Raw genomic sequence first — 18990 nt, 5'->3', positions numbered from 1 at the left:
CCATTGACATGAGCAGCACTGCTGAGCAGTATAGTGCCCTGTTAGAAGCTTTTCTGCTATAGGCTGGTAGAAGTTGAAAGTAAAACCTGTTTATTTCGTTCAAAGCTACAACATGGGTGTGCATGCAAATATGTGTTAGAAAGAGGAACTATGACCAACTACAGACGAAAGAGCGGCTCTTAGGATCGAGTAGAGATTTGCGGACTTGGAGTTTAAATCATTAAATCTTATCAATGTCAGATTTTCGAGTGATAATCTTAGTGGAAAGTGCCTGTTGACAAACTGTCAGAGCAAATGGATAACTTCCTATAGTCTTGAGAGGTCGATGCGAGTGGAAGACACACTGAGCCTTGGGTTTAAAAAGCATAATACAGGCCTGGATATACTTCCTGGAAGACCCTTTACTGTACAGGTAACCTTACTATATTTATTATATAGCATTGCCTATGGTTAAGAAAGTAGCAACTAGCTTTCATCTTTTTCATCTTTACTTACGTTTTAATGATATGTCTATACTTCGTCTAAATTAACGTAGATAGTCTTGCCATATTCGTGTTACTGTATAACTACTTAACAAGCAGATCTTGATATGTATTTGTCTATTTTTACTTTAATCTAAGCTTTGGATCACCAAGTTTTAACACGTTTCGCCAGTCCACCTGAAATAGAACGGTCCGTGTTTTCACGCTCTACTGAAGCATGAGCTGTAGTTAATGACGTTGCGTTTTGCTGCAAGCCCGTCTGGTCCGGGAAAGCCCAGCTAGTGCTGAGGGCATTGGCCCGTACAAATGACTCATCACGGGACCCTTGGCATCGTGGAACATAATTTAAACCCTCAGCTCTCTTAGTCACCTAAAATATACTTAATTCTAAGTAAAAAGTAAATAAAGTGATCATGACTCAGGTTAAAAAAACACCCAAAGAGGAATAACAAGAAAACGATCAAAAAGCTACTGAAGTTGTAGTGTAACTTCTCATATACATTCAGACAGAGGTCCTTCATCAGAAGTGCGTCTGAATTTCTAGGAGGGACTAGTTTGTCTAAGAAAAAATAGATATTTATATATAAGCAAACTCTAAAGATACTTTACATTACAGCATTATAAGCAAACCTTGCGACGCCTCCTCGTACTTGGGCAGGATACGGAACACTGCTCGCTGAGAGATGGGAGACTGGAATGTGGGCTTGGAAACTCTGAGCGAGGTAGCGCTACATAAACTCGCGGACATGCTTAACAATTCAAACTGTGGCTGGAGGAAGTTGGCAAAGGCAGTTACGGACCAACCCCAATTCTGCTACAGGTAAGACACTCCAGTAGTATTTAAATGATATCCTTATATGCGGCACAGCAATACAAACAGAAAAGTGGGAATTCAGAATTTTTTGCTACTCCTGGCATAGATACCAGAGGTTTTTGTTTTGGCTGTGCATGAAGTCTTTCCCTCTGTGCAGTGAGAAGGAGCTGACAAGCTGCTCTCTCCAGGTGCTCAGTGCGAAAGGCAGCCCTGGCCGATACTTGCTCACCTTGCTTACACACAGCCGGTGCTCCCTCACTTTCTTGCTTAAGTGCCTCAGGAAGATTGAGCACCATGAAGCTGTAAATTTCCTCACCACATGTGGTAAACGCACAAACTCACCCACACCCGTGCGCATGCACAGACACAGTTGTATTCTTAGGTGTTCAGCGCAAACCTCAAATGCCTGGATTATTCAGACTGAGTACTGCAGAAAGTGTTCAAGTATTAACATGTTGTTAACAGGAATAATTCATGACATATGAATATGTCGTATATAACATGCCGACACTACGTCTGCTTCATTAATATTTGGCTGCCTGTGTATTTGTTGTTTTCATCACAGTGATGGTGCCAATAGAGATAACGGGGCATCCGCAGAGTGTGCAGGTGCCTGAGGGGGGCTGTGTAATGCTGAGCTGTAGAGCAGTGGGCCCTCTGGGTCTCACCTACCAGTGGTTCAAGAGGGTAGAGGAGGTCTGTTCAGCAAAGCCCTTTCCAAGCTCCCATGTATAGGATGTATCTGACTTTAGAGCTGTATGTACAAAGTGCTAGAAAGTAGAGAACTGCCTATTGTGTAGTTACTCTGCTTGTGTTGAAAGGTTATCTGAGTGCAGTTTGAATAGCATTTTGCACTTAATTCTTCACTGTTGTCTTTGAAAACAGCAATTATATGTGTTTGTTCATTAGATGCAGTCAATCGTCATAAGTTTCCAACTTGCTTTGGAAAGGGATCTCGCATTACTTGCCTAGTGAACCTGACAAGCCTGTTCTTTGGAAAGAAAGAAAAGGCAAACCGGTCTTGAAAAGCTGCAGAATGTTAGACAGTTAAGGCGATGCTTGTAAGTTAATATGGTGTCCATGTGGCTGGTGCTCAGGTACCCGGTGGTAATACACCAGAGCTGATTCTGAATTCGATTGGCCCAGCCCAGGAAGGCCACTACATCTGTCGTGTCAACGTCGGGGAGAAGTGGACCTTCAGCAAATGGGCCCATGTGCGCTTGCTCCATTCTAGGGCAGGTAACGTGTCTAGATACTTAGCCCAGAACTGACAGCTGAAAACCAATCACTGTTTCAGTATGTGCTCTTCATGTAGATATAGTTCAAGCTAAGTGAATATTTGATTGTGTTGCAGACTCCGGTGTGATATTCCCTTCATCAGCCAGTGGACTGTGGATAACGAAGCAGCCCAGATCACAGACACTGTCAGAGGGAGACATCCTCCATCTAGAATGTTCTGCACAGGCCAACCCCCCACCCCGATTTCAGTGGTACCACAATAAACAACTACTTGTGAAGGCTACCGGATGCTTTCTAAAGGTCCTGCACATTCCCCATCATGTACACACTCCAATGATACATTATATGTGTGTGTGTGTGTGTGTGTGTGTGTGTGTGTGTGTGTGTGTGTGTGTGTATGTATGTGTGGGAGAGAGAGAGAACTGGTTTTATGAATTACAATTCAGTGAGACAACTCTGTGACTTGGTGACCAAATTATTCATGGAAAATGTTTAATATTTTCAGGTTCCTTGTGTAACCACAGCAGACCGAGGGCTTTACTCCTGCAGAGTGTACAATCAGTATCATGAGATATGGAGTGACAATGTCCAAGTAGAAATAGGTAGGAATTCATAATCAAGTTGTCAAGTTCAAGTTATCAAGTATCCAGCATTATTCTATGAACAAAACAACTATATGGTACAATGGCGTGTTTTCATTCAGGTCCTGGGTCTTGCACTGATGCCTCTTGGAAGACAGTTGAGGAAGGTAACTTCATCATTACAGCCTCTTAACCTCAGTATGTTTTCTTGTTTCATGGTGATATCTTTGAAGCATGCTCATATTTAATGCATGCAATTCAGATATTGCCAGTGCACACTTATGACCCTATAACAGACACCTCTTGTAAACTCAATAAGCTAGGACCATGAGGCCGCAACATAAAATACACAGAGATATTCTTCAGGGTGGGCTTACGCCAACACAACAAGCAAAAATTAACTAATGCCAGCCCAACCACTATATTCCCTAAAAGAAAGGAAAGTAAAACACACCTACCCTAACTCCCTATTTCAAAAACAGAAAAATAACAAAGGCAAAAGAAACATGGCACCCACCCCTACAACGCCAAACAAAAAAACAACAATATTTATAATATACAAGACAGTAGAAAACGTCTCTGACCCTATCTAAAGACCCTATGGAACATAACATTCAGTACTCACTTGGAAGGCCCTATCTAAAGCCCTAACTAGACTCGCCAAGTACAAGTTCCTAAGGCACTATTCAGAGAACCTGGCATGGAAGAGGGTAAATACAAACTCATAACATTCTATTTATAAGAAAGCCTACAACTGACAGTGATGCACAAACTCAGAGCCCTACAGAGCTGCTTATACCGTGACTGCATAGTGACTACTGACAAACACACCATGGGCCACACATAGCAACATAGATATTTAAAGATAAATTAATTGTCCTGTTGGCCAGTCGGGTTGTTTACGTTGTAACAATGAGTCACATCTCTGCATCTCACTGGTTCCTCTCAGAGCGCCCTTGTGTTGCTGGCCTATAAAGCAAATCCTCAAAGCACAACAGAATAAATAACAATTCCACAACATTCACGGACATAACAACTTGTAAAACAGTTTGGAGATTTCTTTGGTATGTAGCTGATGGCATGGAATCAATTCTGGAAGCTTCTCTCTGGATTCCCATTGAACGGGTTGAAGTAGTTCACAATGTACTAAAACAGTACATGCTGAGGAAAGATTCACTGACACAGCGTGATATACATACATATGCTGATTCACATGGGTAAATGATCATTATTTATGGCATCATATTCCATCCTGATAGTCGACAATCATCCATGGTTCGGTTACTGAGAATGTAAACATACACAAAATTTGGAGCAAAAAACTGAGGTGAACCCTTCTTTAAATCAGAAGAACCATTAATTAAACCTTATTCCTGCCATTGTTTTCAGCCACAGATAAGGTGGCGCTACTCATTGGGAACATGAACTACCTGCACCACCGGCAGCTGAAGGCTCCCATGGCCGACGTGTACGAGCTGACCAACCTGCTTCGGCAGCTGGATTTCAAGGTGGTCTCTCTGTTGGACCTCAACTGGCATGAGATGCACAGGGCTGTCTCTGAGTTTCTTCTGCTCCTGGGACGTGGTGTATATGGTAAATCCTCATTTGTTGTTATGGAACTTGAAGCACCTTTGCTTAGTTTATATAGTTGATGTGGGTTTAAATGGTTGAGCATTCCTCATTGTTTAAAATGATTTAGGGTTAGCATATTTAGGCCAAGCATGTTTAGGGTTTCTGCTCAAGTAACTCTAATCATGGTTTATATATAAATCTTCCTTCATGGCTGCCTCTGTCTTTGTGGGTATATGATGCAGGCCTTCTGTACTATGCTGGTCATGGCTATGAGAACTATGGCAACAGTTTCATGGTGCCCATTGACGCTCCGGCCTCGTACACATCAGAGCACTGCCTCTGGGTGCAGGACGTCCTGCAACGCATGCAAGAACGCCAGACTGGGCTCAATGTCTTTCTGCTGGACATGTGTCGCAAGAGGTGCAGTTATACTATTGCACTATTAACACTATTAACTCTTAACGCCATTATCTCATAGCACCATCATCTTTTGTCATGCACTTATGTCATAACCCTGTCATGTTATCTCATAACACTGTCAGTCCTGTAGAAGGCTACAGTTTAAGGATCGCGTTTATTTTTGACAGTAAAATACAGTTTGGATTGGTGGCACAAGAAAAACATGCACTTGAAGAAAATGTATATGTTAAAACCATGGTCATCAATAGCATTGTGAACTGTATTAAAAAAATTAATACAAGCCTTGGTCTAAGCCTTGGTCAGTGTGTTCAATCTCAACTTCAGTGTGTTATTGTTATAGAAATCTGAATGACAACATAATCCAGCAGCCTGGACCCCTAAAAGTGACAGCCAACATTGTGTTTGGCTATGCAACGTGAGTCAAACATGTTTGGTTCTGTCTCAGGAATTGAACCTTGACAAAGTGTGCTGCTATGGTAAATGCATAGAAAACCTGTGTTCAGAAGTTTTGGCCTTCTACATGCAGGTGTGTTGATGCTGAGGCCTTTGAGGTGTACAAAGATGACCTGTCCAATGGGATTTTCATGAGCTTCCTGAAGAAGAGACTAATGGAGCAGGAAAAGGTCACAGTCGTGCTGGATAGAGTGGCTGAAGGTCATGGACTTTGCTGTTTTCAACTTCTGTTCCTTCAAACTGTGTTTGTTCTTTTATTCTGGTGAACCACTATTATATATCAGCCTTTTGACTGTTATTCAGTAATGCTCTTGCCGAGAGGCTTACCACTGTGGATTTGAAGTTTACCTCTGTGGTGACACTTGAAATTTGGACTGTAGCTATTGCATATGAAGATATTTGAAGTTCATGGAATGCCTGCATTTGCAGACATGGGTAGGTGTGAGCTTACCCGTGGACGTCAGGCCCTGGAGCTGCGCAGTAATCTTTCTGAGCGACGTGCACTGACAGACCCAATTCAGGCCCCTGACTGCCCAGTTATGGCATCAACACGGAACTTACAATGGGCTATCGCACATGGTGAGATCTTTTTTTTTTTAATAGAAGAAGGTCTAATTCCTATTTAGGACAAAGAGACAAAATATTTTTTATTGCTCAGTGTGGTGATTGAAATGTGCACTGCATTATACTGAAAACAAATTGATAAACCCTTGGTGTGAATGGTGTGATTAATCAAAAACCAATAAACTTCCGTCACGTACAAAAGTGACTACTTCATTACAGTCAAGCAGAAAAAAGCTCCTTATGGTTTGATGCATAAATAATTGGTTTATCTGCATAGTATACATTTGTAAAGAAAATGTAAAATGAAGTGCTGAAATAAATTGCTGACATTGCTGTCGTCCTTGTGACAGTCCTACCAGAGAGTCGTGTCCTTCACTTCGACTGCGGTGTCAAAGTGCAGTTGGGTTTTGCTGCAGAGTTCTCCAACATCATGATCATCTACACCAGGATATTGAAGAAACCCAAAGGAATCTGCTGCTCTGCTCAGCTCTCAGACATCACTGAGGTGCAGCAAGAGTTCTTTCTCCATTCCAAATGGTCTTACCATGTTTCCAGTCACTTACCAGCTGCTATGAAGTTACTTTTGCTTACATTACCTGTGGTGTTTTTCAGGGCCCAGAGACAGACCTTAAACATACTAATCAGGAGAGTCTGAGAGATGCAGGGAGCTTACTATTGTCCATGGATGACTGGCTACCGCAAGAGCAGCCACGACTCTATACTCGTCTCTCCGCTCTGCAAAGACTCAAGGTCATTGCTGTTTGCCATTTCTGTGTCTATATTATTATAATGCATCTGGCTGGTTCAGTCACTTTACTATTTCCATGCTAATTTTTTTTCCATAGCGGGATCTCTCCTTCACAGTTTGTCTGCACTACCAGTACAGTAGCCTTGATGAAGAGGTTCAGGAAAGACAAACAGTGACTGTGGGCAAACCACTCGTCTCAAAACTTAATCTCCACGAAAGACTGCTCCTCCACACTCCATCCTCACCGTCAGCATCCGCTGAGTTCCACATGCACAGCATGCCAGAGTCTTTTGCTGAGGAGATGATGGCCGAGTTGCCTTCTTTAGAATCTTCCATGACTGAATCGACTGAGTCCTATGATAACACACAGGGTGTTTTTTCCTCCAGTTCTGGTGCCAAAAGAAATGAACCTGAGGAGAACATCAGCCCAGAGTTCCTCATGCTAAAGGAGCCTATAGTCTCCAAAAGTTTGTCCCATGCTGACGCTGACAAACCTTTCAAATTCAGTAACTTTCATTCTTTCTAATGTATGTGGCTAATATCTATTATTAGAAATATTTGTTTCTATAAATATTTGCTTTACCGTTGTGCAGTTTACTTTATGTTCTCCTAACACCTGTTTCTCATGAGTAGGCTTAGGTCTACAAAGACCAATTTTACATTTTTTTCCAGGCTGGACTACGGCAGTGGCCTCTTCCCAAATGGACCATTAGAGATCTGGAACTGATTCAACATACTGCTGCTAGAAACCTAACCAGGACAATGAGCACAATACCCAACTCCTCAGACCCTTATGCTATTGTCCAGTTAGCTACAGGGCTGACAGTGTTAATGCTCATAAGTCACTAAATGGCTTAGGACTTAAATACATTTCTGACATGATAATAGAATAGAGTCCCAGTAGGCTGCTTGGCTCAATATGGACTGGTCAGCTAGTAGTGCCCAGAACTGGAACAGAACATTGTGGGGCAGCTGTCCTCTATTATACTACCAGCTAGAACCAAATGCCAGAAGATTTCACAGGTGTCCAAACTAGCAAATTTTAAATTCACTCTGAAAACATTTGCCTTTGATGAATGTTCAAGGCTACGCACTGCACCCATTTTTGTCTTTATTTTAGATATTTTAGTTTAATTTATTTATACTTGTGTGAATTTATTTTTGTTCACCACTTTGGGGATTAAATGTGCTGAACAAATAATCTTGCCCTGCCTAACTCTTCTGAGTTAGTGATCTTGTCAGGCTTATATATTAGTCCAAAGCTCTGCAGTGGTGTCTGCAATGCCAGAGAGCTCTGAAGATTTTTAGCAACAGAGTATCGTTTTGCTCCATTTAAACTAGCCTGCTTGTTAACTGGGGGATATTATCTTATTTCAGTCATTTGTGCTGAAATGTTGAGTAGCACAGTGGAATTAATTAAGTTTCTTGTAGATCTATAGGAGATCTGTATTAAAGAGTCTTTTGTAGGCCATATGCTTGGTAATCTTAAAGGCACATTTTTAGGCTTCTGACAGGCCAACACATTACACATTACTTTTTAAATTTGTGAATTCACTGGGTCTTTTCTGTCTTATCTAAAAGTATGTTTTAGATTGTTTTTTCAGATATTTTATAACAGGTACTGAATAGTGAAACTGACTGTAGTGTATTCTAATATTCTCTGGGCCACTCATAATAACTGTTCCTCACACTTTTAAAAATGTTTTGGTATGGCATTCTATACCCACCAAGGCTAATAAACCATCTTAAGTAGGCTTTTTAGAGGAAGGCCTGAATTTTAGTCTACTTGGAAATGGCTCTGTAGCTGTGACATAATGTGCAAAATTAAGGTACAATTTAATAAAATGAATGGTTTACAACTGATAGGTTTTAGGCCTCATGAAAATGATCTGTACACACTTAAAACTGGACAATTAAATTTGTTTAAACAAGTTTGCAACATGTACTTCAGTAAACATTTATGACCTAGTCTGCATAGATAAATCAACGTCTGAAACACTGTAACTTCCTATTTCTTGTATGTGTGTACAGAGTGTTTGCTCTGTTTTTACCTCTGGTTTACCAACCATATGCTACTGTATTTAGCCTTTGCCCTTATTGACTTGTTCACCTTATTGGAATGCTTGTTCTGGTTTTCCTAATTTCACTGTTTTCTCAACTAAGCCTTTGCTCTAACCTTAGGTATTGGTTGCCTCCCTTTTTGTTGGATTTCTCCTTTGTTAATAAAGCCTTCTACTTTTATCTGTGAGCATCTGATCGGCTTTTGATTACAGCTGCCCAGTGTCTATGGCATGATGAACAATGTCTATTGAATTCTGTGTCTATTGTATTCTACAGCATCTATTGTGGAGTGTCTACTGTAGTATCTGTTGAACATACTTAGATATTGTGTTCTGTGTGTTCTGTGTGTACACTATGTTGTGGACTTTGTGATTATGTTTTTCTCTTGCATATATGCAGTATAGTGATGTGACTAAACTGATTTGACATATAGAAGATCATGGTGGAATTGCTATAAGATTACTAAGCATAATTGCAGACAGACAGACAGACAGACAGACAGACAGATAGACAGATAGATAGATAGATAGATAGATAGATAGATAGATAGATAGATAGATAGATAGATAGATAGATAGATAGATAGATAGATAGATAGATAGAAGAATGTTACTTAACCTCAACACATAAATCTCTTTTGTATTTGTCCCTAGGCTCATGGGGATACCAGGAAACTGCCTGCCTTTGCCAGGTACAAAGATCACACCTGAGCCCTGCTTATGAGACAATAGGCAGAGGTTTGGTGCCATGTTCATCTTGTTGTTTTAGACAGGTGACTACGGATCACTCATAAGCGCACAGCTCCTACGGCTTACTGTACGTTCTTATGAGCCAAATTCTGTTTTAGAAAACTGAAACCCCTGGCCAATCCTAATTTAAGGAACAAAAGGAGCTAATTCCAGCACCCTCACCACTTTCAATGCAAGTGCTTGACCCGTTAGGCTCCGTTTCCCAAAGCTGCTTTCTGAAAATGTGATGGGATAGATTTTAAGCCATCATAACCCTTGCACAGTTTTGTTGGTACAGGGAACAGGAAAGGTTTATTTGAATCTGGTAATAAAGTTTCATCAGGGAGGATCAGTACTGACTTGCTCATGACTTTGTGAAACATCCCTTTACAACTTTGACTCAGTGGGGTTTGCAAGAACGCAATAGAGTATAGTGGCAAAGCTGGTGACGGGATGACCTTTCATTCAAATCAATGGTCTAATTCACTCTCTTCCCAGTCCGTGTTTTGTAGGAGACGGAAGCTCAGAAGGCTGAGAAGGGGTCTGGAATCTTTGCTTTGGATTCGGCGCGTCGAGGTTGAACATTGACGCGTGCGCGATGTAAGCCAAGACGCCATTTTGCTTCGTGCAAGAAATCTGCTGTTTTTTTAAATCAGACTGAGCACTGTCTCAATCATCAGACTGTGTAATTAGTTGGATCACAAACATATTAACTGCATTCAGGAAATTACAATAATGTCTGAAAACGCAGTAGATTCGGGGCCTGTTGAAATTCATGAAGGGGCGGGCGTACGAAAGCTGTCGGAGCTGAGAGTCATCGATTTGAAGGCCGAGCTGAAAAAGAGAAACCTTGACATCAGCGGTAACAAGAGCATGCTATCAGAGCGACTTAAAAAGGTCAGAAAAAGAGCAACTGGCGAGGTGTAAAATAGCAGTAAAGTAAAGCGAGTTATAACTAAAACGGGTTACTTTCTCAATAGTGTTCAGCTTGCCTTGTCGCTTGCTATCGCTAACTAGCTAGCTTTGCAGCTCACTTGCGCATTTCGACCTTGCTTCTGAATATGAATCGACGAGTAATGGTTATTATTCAGCTGTCACTGTCTCGATAACCATTTCTGAGTTCGTTCTCAGTGTGTAACTTTGCATTTCCATCGTTTGCTTCAAAAGCATTTTACTAGCGCTAACCAGTGGTATGGCCGGACGTGTAGCTAGCTGCCGAATACGCCGCTGCGCCACAGCATTAGCCTGCCAGGCAAGGCCTACTAAATGATTTAATGGGCGCTAGCGGACCTCGCTGGCTAGTATATTAATTGACTTGCAATGTAATGGAACGGAAGTCCGCTTGGTAGAAAAGTCATTTACAACCTTCAGAATCTAGTTCAGTTGTGTTTTAAAGAAACGTTATTGCGCTGTGTAGTAATTTGGTTTTGATTTCAGGCCATTGAAGAGGAAGGGGGCAATCCTGACGAAATAGTTGTTCAACTTGAAATAACTCCAAAAAAAACACCTAGACGAACTCTTAAAGGTAAATGAGAATTTTCTGTCTAGCTACTAATAAAAAAATGGACAAAGGTGTAAGTGAACGTCTTTATGCCCTACAATTGTGACTATTGTGAGATTCCTTTCTGCAGGGAAAAGACAAGATAATGATGAATCGGAAGACTGTGCGATAGAAGAGGATTCTGTTGATGGCCAGGTGCATTCTAGTGTACAAATCCTCGATACAAATGAACAGAGCAGCAGTAATGTAAGTTACAATCTCATGCAGATTCTGCAGTGGTTTGAGGCTGATGCCTAATGCAGACTAATTTTGTTCTACAGGATGACCCTGAAGCCAATGCAGAGTCTCTTCAGGAGATGGACATTATGGACATGAATGTTCTGGATGAAGCAGATATTGATAACTGTGTGTCAGCTGACGGCGATGACTACGATGAGAATGAACTTCTAGAAATGATGTCAAACGAAGAAACGAATGAAAACGATGCAGATGATTTTTCCGATCCTGTAGCCCTTGTGTCTCCGGTGAAGCTTGAGGAGGTCAGTATGTACGATAACTAGGTTTAAAACTTTGATACTGCTGTTACCCCTTTACCCTTTTAACTCTGTTCATTCCTAACTGTTGTTTCAGAAAATGGAAACTAAAGACATTGACTTCGAAGAAAACCAAACACTGGATTCTCAGGTAATCAAGGAATTAGCTTTATTAACATGTTTACTTCTGGTTTGGATTTGAGTGGCATTACTAGTTCTAACTGGTTTCGTCTATGCGTGTTGTTGTTGTTGTTATTTCCAGTGAAGAATGCAACTCCAAGATATATCTGACTTATTTTGTAGGAACATGAACTAGAGGAGGAGCCTGAAGACGTGAAAGGAGAAATAGGTACTGTATGAAAGAGTTCGGAAACGCTGTTGATGGCACCATAAATTTTTAAGCTCCATTAGCAGTTAAAAGTACCTTAGCGCTGACAAAAGAGACTGGAAATCCAGAGATGGTTACTGGCTTTGTGTACAAGTGAACCCATCTAGATTCTTCTCATTGTGAAGCTGGTTCAAACTATTATTTGGGACTGTTGCATTGCATTGTTGAGTGTATTGTTTCACTCAGGAAGCTTATGCTCAGAGCCAGTAATAAGTGGTGAGCTCTATTTTAGCGCAGTTCAGTGTTTCTAGGTTGCCCCAAGAAGAAATCAGAAGAGAAGATGAAGAAATGGATCACGTTGAAGCGAAGTCACTTTTAGGACTCAATTTGTTTATTGGAGATTCACTAATGGACAAGTTGCTTGATTCAAAGGCAAAAATCCCTTTTAAAGACAGCACAAAAAAAATCCTTCTTCCATTTCATGGACTCTTGAGCTGCAAAGTGAATCTTCGATGGACACTCCTCCGGATCTGCGTGCTGGTCTCGTGGCTTTATTCACGCTGTCTCAGCCGTGCACCAGGTGAACTGAAATGGTTCAACTTTTAGTCAGGAGAGCGGTTGCTTGCCCCCTTTGGGTTTTTTTTCCAGTCTCTTTATAGGGTAAGTGCAAATGCCTGTCTTTAGTGCAGCAGTGGATCAGGTCCTTGTCCACTTCCACAGTAACCAATGCAATGTCTCAGAAGTAATTAAACTCTGTGCCATTCTATTCCTGTTACATTCGTAGAAAGTGAGAAAGTAGCCGGGTCTTGTATGTCAGAGCTACTTAACGAAGAGCCTTCTGAGGAGCCGACTGAAGGAGAGAAAGCCTCAGTCTGGGAGTCTCGCAAAGACGAAGACGATGCGTCCGACCTCAGCAAGGCTGAGGAGGGCAGCAATTTGGAAGGAGAGTCGTCAGCTTGTGAAGCTGATCTTGACGCCTCAAAGCAAAGCGAAGTTGAGCTCGCGTGCGGGGACAGACGCGACGCCGAGGACAATTTGACGGGTGCCGAGAGCGCGTCCGCTCGGGCAGCTAACGCGAACGAAACCGGCTTGCACGAACTCGAAAACGCAGTCGATTCGGAAATGGCGTGGAAGGCGGAGGGGTCTGAGGAAGACAAGAAGACTGAAGAGAGTGCTGCAGAATCTTCCGAACTGAAAGAGTCCTCTGTAGAGGGTGATGATCAGAAAAAGAGGTTTGTTGTTTTCTGTCTACTAGAACAATGGCTGTTACAATCTGTTACATTGGCTCCTTTTTTAACAGTTTGGGTGCTCTTGGGAGGTGTAATGGACTGCGCATATCGGCCTTCATTTCTGTCGCCCCCATTCCCTCTCTCCCCTCGTTAACTACTTTAAAGGTTTTGTTTGCCATCTAAGACACCTTAGTGGCATGTACAGAGAAATTTGGCTTTACATGGTTTCTCAAGTCATAGAATCAACCTTAAGTGTTTGTTCACTGCCTGAGCTTGTCTTCACCAGGTGGGTATATTTATTAACCTCCAGTGTCAACATGTAGGTGAGTTTTAATTTGAAAAGCTTCAAACTGTTTTTTTTTTCTTTTCCTCTAGCGCTGATGAAAAATCGAGTAAACTAGAGCCGAAAGATGACAAAGGTAACATGGTCTCTCTTCGGTTTAGCAGCAATTTAATTTAGTTTTCTAGAAATAGGATTGTAGCAAAAACCAGTTCACACTGGGATGTAATGGGTTCAAGCCAGGAAGTAGCAGGGTAAAACCTGTTGCAGTGGTCCAGACCATACAGTTTTTATCCACACAGGTAGTGCTGCAGCTAGTGGGAGAAACCTGTGGGTTAGTGGGCTGTCTTCGACCACCAGAGCGACTGATCTGAAGAACCTGTTTAGCAAATATGGCAAGGTGCGCTGACCCTAAAGTTGTTTTTGTTTTTTTTAATGTGCGTTTGTAAGTTGCTGGTGCCGGCATTTGTTCACTGATGCGTGTTTCCAGGTCGTCGGCGCCAAGGTGGTGACGAACGCCCGGAGCCCAGGTGCACGGTGCTACGGCTTTGTTACCATGTGCTCTACAGAGGAGGCCACAAAGTGCATCAGCCACCTACACCGCACAGAGCTGCACGGCCGAATGATCTCCGTGGAAAGGGCAAGCAGACGTTTTAAGCACGCTATCAAAAAGGCAGGACATGAGCGCCATGTGGCATCTTGAGGAGGTGTGATGATTTGCGCTGGTCTTCCCACACAGGCCAAGAACGAGCCAGCTGGGAAAAAAACGGCCGACAGAAGTGATGCCAAGAAGTCCAGCAGCGAGAGAAGACACTCGTTGGACTCCAAGGCTGATGCGTGAGTTGGGGCTGCTCAGACAAACTTTGTTTTTCGCTCAGTGGGACAGACGAGTGCATAACCTCGTGACCGCTTACGTGCAGGTCTGAAACCACGGATGAGAAGACAGAAGGCACTGATGACAAAGGTAAATGTTGGAAAGTTCAGCTGCACTTGCTAGATAACCAGCTCCCGCTTGGTAAGGGTGGTGTCCGTATTGTGTGTTTTATCGGGTTGTTTTTGTTTGGGTTTTGCCTCAGCCCGTGGAGAGAGGACTGTTGTGATGGACAAATCGAAAGGCGAGCCCGTCATCAGTGTCAAAACCAAGAGCAAGGAGCGGGTAAGGCACCCATGGGCTCTTCCTGGCTGTGGCAGTGCGTGAGGCACAGCCGCGTTTACTCGCCTCTCCGTCACATTGATCCTGCTCTGCCGCGTCTCCGCTGACCGGCAGCTGCGTGAATAAGTAATTAGCTAGTGATCACAACATTGGAGCAGGGAGAGAAACTCCAGGTGCTTTGCTGCCCTTTATTGTTATAAACTAACCACAGTTTAACATAACCTAATTTGTTGGCTTAAGGTTAAAATTAATATTTAATGTTTGACCCTGGCGTGTTTAGACTAAGATGCACAGTAGATTTATAGGAGCACAGTTGGCCACCCTTGTTATCTGGTGTAAGATTATTGCACTTCCTGTGTTAGAAAGCTCCCATGACAGCATTGTTTTCCATGACCATTGTTCATCTGTAGAGCACTAAAAGCCGTGACCGCAAGTCCTCCAGCAGAGAGAGGAAGGACATCCTGTCGTTTGACCAGATCAAAGAGCAGCGTGAGCGTGAGCGGCAGAGGCAGCGTGAGCGGGAGATCAGGGAGGTGGAGAGACGCAGGCACTCTGGGTACGCGCGTCTCCTTGGTTATTGGAATCGTCTGCGAATGAGTCTGCTTTTTGCTGTGACTGACATACCATGGGGCTTTAGAAGCATTTCCATGCTCATGCCTGCTTGCCCCAACAAAGCCCATGTCTCCTTTGACTTTGATGGGAGCCTCAGTGGGCAGCACTGAGCCAGGCCTTCTCCACATTCCTGTGCCGCTGAGCAGTCCTAACGAACAGGGGCCTTCTGCTCTCCCGGCTTCGTGGTGCCGTATCCGCGAGCGCTTTTGTGTTCTAACCCGTGCGTTCTCTCTCTCTCGTCCATCCATGACGTCCGGCAGCGAGCGCGACAGCCGCAGCGAGCGTGAGCGCATCCGCCTGTTCCGCGAGCGCGAGGAACGGGAGAGGCTGATCCGCAAGCGCAACTGGCTGGAGGTGGAGAAGCAGCGGCTGGACGCCGACCGCATGGAGCGCGAGTTCCTGGAACGCGAGCGCATGCGCGTGGAGTACGAGCGGCGGCGCGAGCAGGAGCGGATCCATCGGGAGCGTGAGGAGCTCCGCAGACAGCAGGAGCAGCTGCGCTATGAGCAGGAGCGCCGCCCACTCAAGAGGCCGTACGACATGGACGGAAGGTGGGCCTTCGCTTCAACCCGGGGTCGGGCTGAGGGGGGGGGGGGGTTTGGGGTTGTAGTACAGTTGCAGGACTGCGGTACAGCTTACGTAAGGGAGAAGGCGCTTCAGGAAGTAAAATTGTGATCACACGTCCTGTTGGCCAATTCCCTGTGATATTGGGGTGCACCAGTGCACACAGTAAAGAACATGATTTATGTTGAAATTCACTGCAAGTGGATTGGACAGGCTCGTCTTAAGTCTTACAAACACGTTCCGTGGTCTGGCTTGAGCGGTGATGTCAGGGTAGATGGGATCGTGCACTTGAACTTACCCAGTGTGAAAACTGCTATGTTTGTAGAACATGCATGGTTGCAGAAGATACCAGTGATATTAAACCACTCTTAACATAATGGTCATACTGTAGAAATGTTTGCCTTGCAGGGGAAATGTTGAGGCTTTTTCCCCCTTTGTTCTGATGCTCACAGGAAGGATGACTGGCAGGTGAAGAGGATGCCCATGGATGACCGCTATGGGCGTTCGGACTTTGGACGGCAGGACCGCTACCAAGACTTTGACCACAGAGACCGCAGCCGCTACCAGGACGACATGCTTATGGACAGGTAGCTCGTGCTCGGTAGAGCTGCTTACAGCTCATGGCTGCTTGTTTTTCTCAGCTGCATAGGAAGTGAAGGTGTACCCTTTTGAGCTATGGAAACTCTGACAGAAACTCTGCCCAGAATCTTGTGAATTATATTGCCTTTACGGTGCATGCATGTTTCACAGAAACTGACTTTCCATTTGTTTTCCATAAGGGCCTCGTTCAGTACTTCTGTTTTCCAGCTTGTATATAAGACCACTAGGAGCTGGAGGCTCTTAGTGGACGTTGTGGTGTTTAGGGCAGTTCTTTTATCCAGCAAGGAACTGTCGCTGATCCGGCTGTGTTCATTTTTTTCAGGAGGGATGGAGGTAGAGGAGGTATGCCTGGCGATAGAGATGGACAGGTAAAAATGTTTTACTCTTAAACATGATCATTCATAGGGGAGTCTGTCTTTTTTGTCAGTTATACAATATGCATAACTATTCAGATTCTTCACCGAAAGTATTTGAAGATGTTTACATTTAACAAACGCAGTCCAGTGACTTCTATTTTCTATTTTAACTTTCTTCTTTTGTTGAACCCTTAAATTTGCTTTGGAGAAAATGTCTTGCACATTCTACAGTATTTTTAGTTTTTATCTTTTATCTTTTATCCAGCACTTCTCTGATCGGGACAGACACGGGAGAGACTCTCGGGATAACTGGGGCGGCGGGGGCTACGATAAGCGCCCCATGAACCCTGCGAGGGCGGTCCCTGGCAGGTACACCTCCCTCCGTTCAACGTTCTGCTTGATTAATGTCTTGCTAAATTTTCATACCTTCACTCTTGTGCCCCTAAGATCCAAATCCTCATCAGTAACACTACCAGTCTGCAGTTGGATTTTATGAGCAGCGCATTTGCATCTTCCCATCTTGATAGGCTCTGGACATTTCTTCTGAAGGGCACTTCGTTTGGTGCTGTCTGCCTTTGTCTATATTGCATTGCTGGCATAGTGCATGTTCTGAATTTTGTAAAATGCCTCGTTGGTGCAGAGATAACCGGGACTGGGAGCCAGGGCGCAAAATGGACGGAGACAGACCATGGCAAGGTATGGCCAGCTCAAAACATGTAAACCTGCCTGCAGGAGGAGCCCAGGCAGCATCGGTTCTGACCCATGCTGTTCCCTTCCTCACAGGAGCAGACCGGGGCATTCCAGGACAGAGTCACATGGCCCGAGGGGCAATGGCGAGGTGAATGTTTGTTTTGTTTAACAAATCTTATTGCCTTATTTCAATAAAGGAAAGTTAAGGTAAACAAAGCTTAGAAGCCTAACTACTATTGGCTGTTAATACCAGTTAGTATGACTACAGCGACTGTCAAGTGCAGCTTTTCTTAGTCATCAAGTTATTGTTGAGATGTTAGCACTCACTACCGATACTAATGTTCCCTGCTGGTTCTCAGTCGAGGTGGATACATGCAGAGCGGGACATCGCAGTCGCTATCTGGAGCCTTAAATCGACAGAACCAGATGATGCAGGGCAGCGGCCTGCAAGGAGGTGGGGCCTTTGGCCGACGCTACTAACCTGCACTTTGTCCCTTCCCGTAACTAATTGTGATCTCTCAGCTTGTATATAGCTTCTAAAGCTTTGTAAATTTGATCAGCTTTTTAAAAGAAGTTGTTGGTTTTTTGTTTTGTTTTGTTTTTTTGCTCGTTTCTTTGTTGTTTTGGCCCTGTAAAACATTAAGACAAACAGGTCCACCCGCCCACCTCTGCGTCCATTCCTAATTTTCACAGTTTTACTTTTCGGTAGTCTGGTGGGTTAGTCAAGTAAACTCAGGAAGGTATCGTGACGCTGAAACCTGCTTTCTGTGCATTCACTGCAGTGCAGTTCATACTACACATTTGAGTAAAATTGCGGAGGTTTTGTTTTTGTTTTTTTTTTGTTTGTTTTTTTAATTGCTTTATTGTTCACATCATGTTGGTGTGTCTGCGGTTTCCTATCAAATTATCCTCGAACTCCTGCAGTAAAGTGCATTTTTGGTATTGGCCAGCAGATGGTGCTTGTGCACTGCCACAGACATGTTTTCATGTCTCCTCACTTCTGTGGAATTCCTACTGTCAGTTCCATAGCGTTTGTAACACCACAATTCTGATTCTAGAGGTGGGGATCTTAAAGTTGACTGCATGCATGCTCTGGTTCTCTTATTTTTCCTTTTTTCAGTGTATGTTTTGTTGACGAGCGAAAAACTGAATAAAGATATTTCATAAAAGAATGTCTTGGTCTATTTTGTTTGTGTGATATGGAAAGAGTTGCTTGTGTTTTGTATATAAGTAAAGTTTTTTTCCTTCAGTTCTATTCTGCATAAATCGATAAATGTGGAAACGGATGGTTTAAGAATCTTGCTTGAGTCGAATGTGACATTGGAGCTGAACTTTTTCTCAGCGTTGGAGGTGAAAGTTTTATTAACTGCTTTAAAATGACTGCATGTGAAAATGATTAGTTAAATAGTTACATTGTTTTATTTTATTTTTTATTTGCTCCAATTGTGTGACAAGTGATAAATTGTCACAGTGTAGTCAAAA

At 43.3% G+C, this 18990-nt stretch overlaps 2 protein-coding genes across 4 annotated transcripts; both read left to right on the top strand.

Moving 5' to 3' along the window:
- Positions 1–124: 124 nt before the first annotated feature.
- Positions 125–9114, top strand: malt2 (MALT paracaspase 2). Of its 2 annotated transcripts, none has more exons than XM_027005474.2 (16): positions 125–412; positions 1141–1302; positions 1454–1620; positions 1862–1992; positions 2394–2535; positions 2651–2835; positions 3041–3137; positions 3239–3283; positions 4506–4709; positions 4931–5108; positions 5449–5523; positions 5635–5762; positions 5991–6140; positions 6476–6630; positions 6738–6875; positions 6971–9114. In XM_027005474.2, exons 2-16 carry the CDS (start codon positions 1166–1168, stop codon positions 7397–7399), a joined length of 2361 nt encoding a protein of 786 aa, XP_026861275.2. In that variant the 5' UTR covers positions 125–412; positions 1141–1165; the 3' UTR covers positions 7400–9114. The 2 variants fall into 2 exon arrangements, with proteins under 2 accessions (XP_026861275.2, XP_026861274.2); XM_027005473.2 differs by having other exon boundaries at positions 1099–1302.
- A 1122-nt stretch (positions 9115–10236) lies between these two features.
- safb (scaffold attachment factor B) lies at positions 10237–18680 on the top strand. Of its 2 annotated transcripts, none has more exons than XM_027005488.2 (21): positions 10237–10559; positions 11100–11187; positions 11294–11409; positions 11484–11702; positions 11794–11847; positions 12000–12045; positions 12809–13256; positions 13629–13672; positions 13836–13933; positions 14024–14173; positions 14273–14370; positions 14454–14497; positions 14610–14689; positions 15097–15242; positions 15559–15849; positions 16315–16449; positions 16785–16830; positions 17084–17187; positions 17459–17514; positions 17602–17656; positions 17868–18680. In XM_027005488.2, the coding sequence occupies exons 1-21, from the start codon at positions 10398–10400 to the stop codon at positions 17986–17988; spliced, it is 2601 nt and encodes an 866-aa protein (XP_026861289.1). In that variant the 5' UTR covers positions 10237–10397; the 3' UTR covers positions 17989–18680. The 2 variants fall into 2 exon arrangements, with proteins under 2 accessions (XP_026861289.1, XP_026861290.1); XM_027005489.2 differs by having other exon boundaries at positions 10238–10559; positions 11294–11358.
- The last annotated feature ends 310 nt before the right edge of the window (positions 18681–18990 follow it).

Source organism: Electrophorus electricus, chromosome 26 (assembly GCF_013358815.1).
Source record: "Electrophorus electricus isolate fEleEle1 chromosome 26, fEleEle1.pri, whole genome shotgun sequence".
Taxonomy (NCBI): Eukaryota; Metazoa; Chordata; class Actinopteri; order Gymnotiformes; family Gymnotidae; genus Electrophorus; species Electrophorus electricus.
Note: the sequence above shows the minus strand (reverse complement) of the source record. Positions and strands in the feature narration are given on the sequence as shown.

Coding starts and splice junctions, on each gene's coding strand:
- malt2 (XM_027005474.2), top strand. CDS start 1,166: ATGGGAGACTGGAATGTGGGCTTGGAAACTCTGAGCGAGGTAGCGCTA. Junction 1,621..1,861: donor AAATTTCCTCACCACATGTG/GTAAACGCACAA, acceptor TTTTCATCACAG/TGATGGTGCCAATAGAGATA. Junction 5,763..5,990: donor GCTGGATAGAGTGGCTGAAG/GTCATGGACTTT, acceptor CTGCATTTGCAG/ACATGGGTAGGTGTGAGCTT.
- safb (XM_027005488.2), top strand. CDS start 10,398: ATGTCTGAAAACGCAGTAGATTCGGGGCCTGTTGAAATTCATGAAGGG. Junction 14,498..14,609: donor AGAAGGCACTGATGACAAAG/GTAAATGTTGGA, acceptor GTTTTGCCTCAG/CCCGTGGAGAGAGGACTGTT. Junction 14,690..15,096: donor AAACCAAGAGCAAGGAGCGG/GTAAGGCACCCA, acceptor GTTCATCTGTAG/AGCACTAAAAGCCGTGACCG.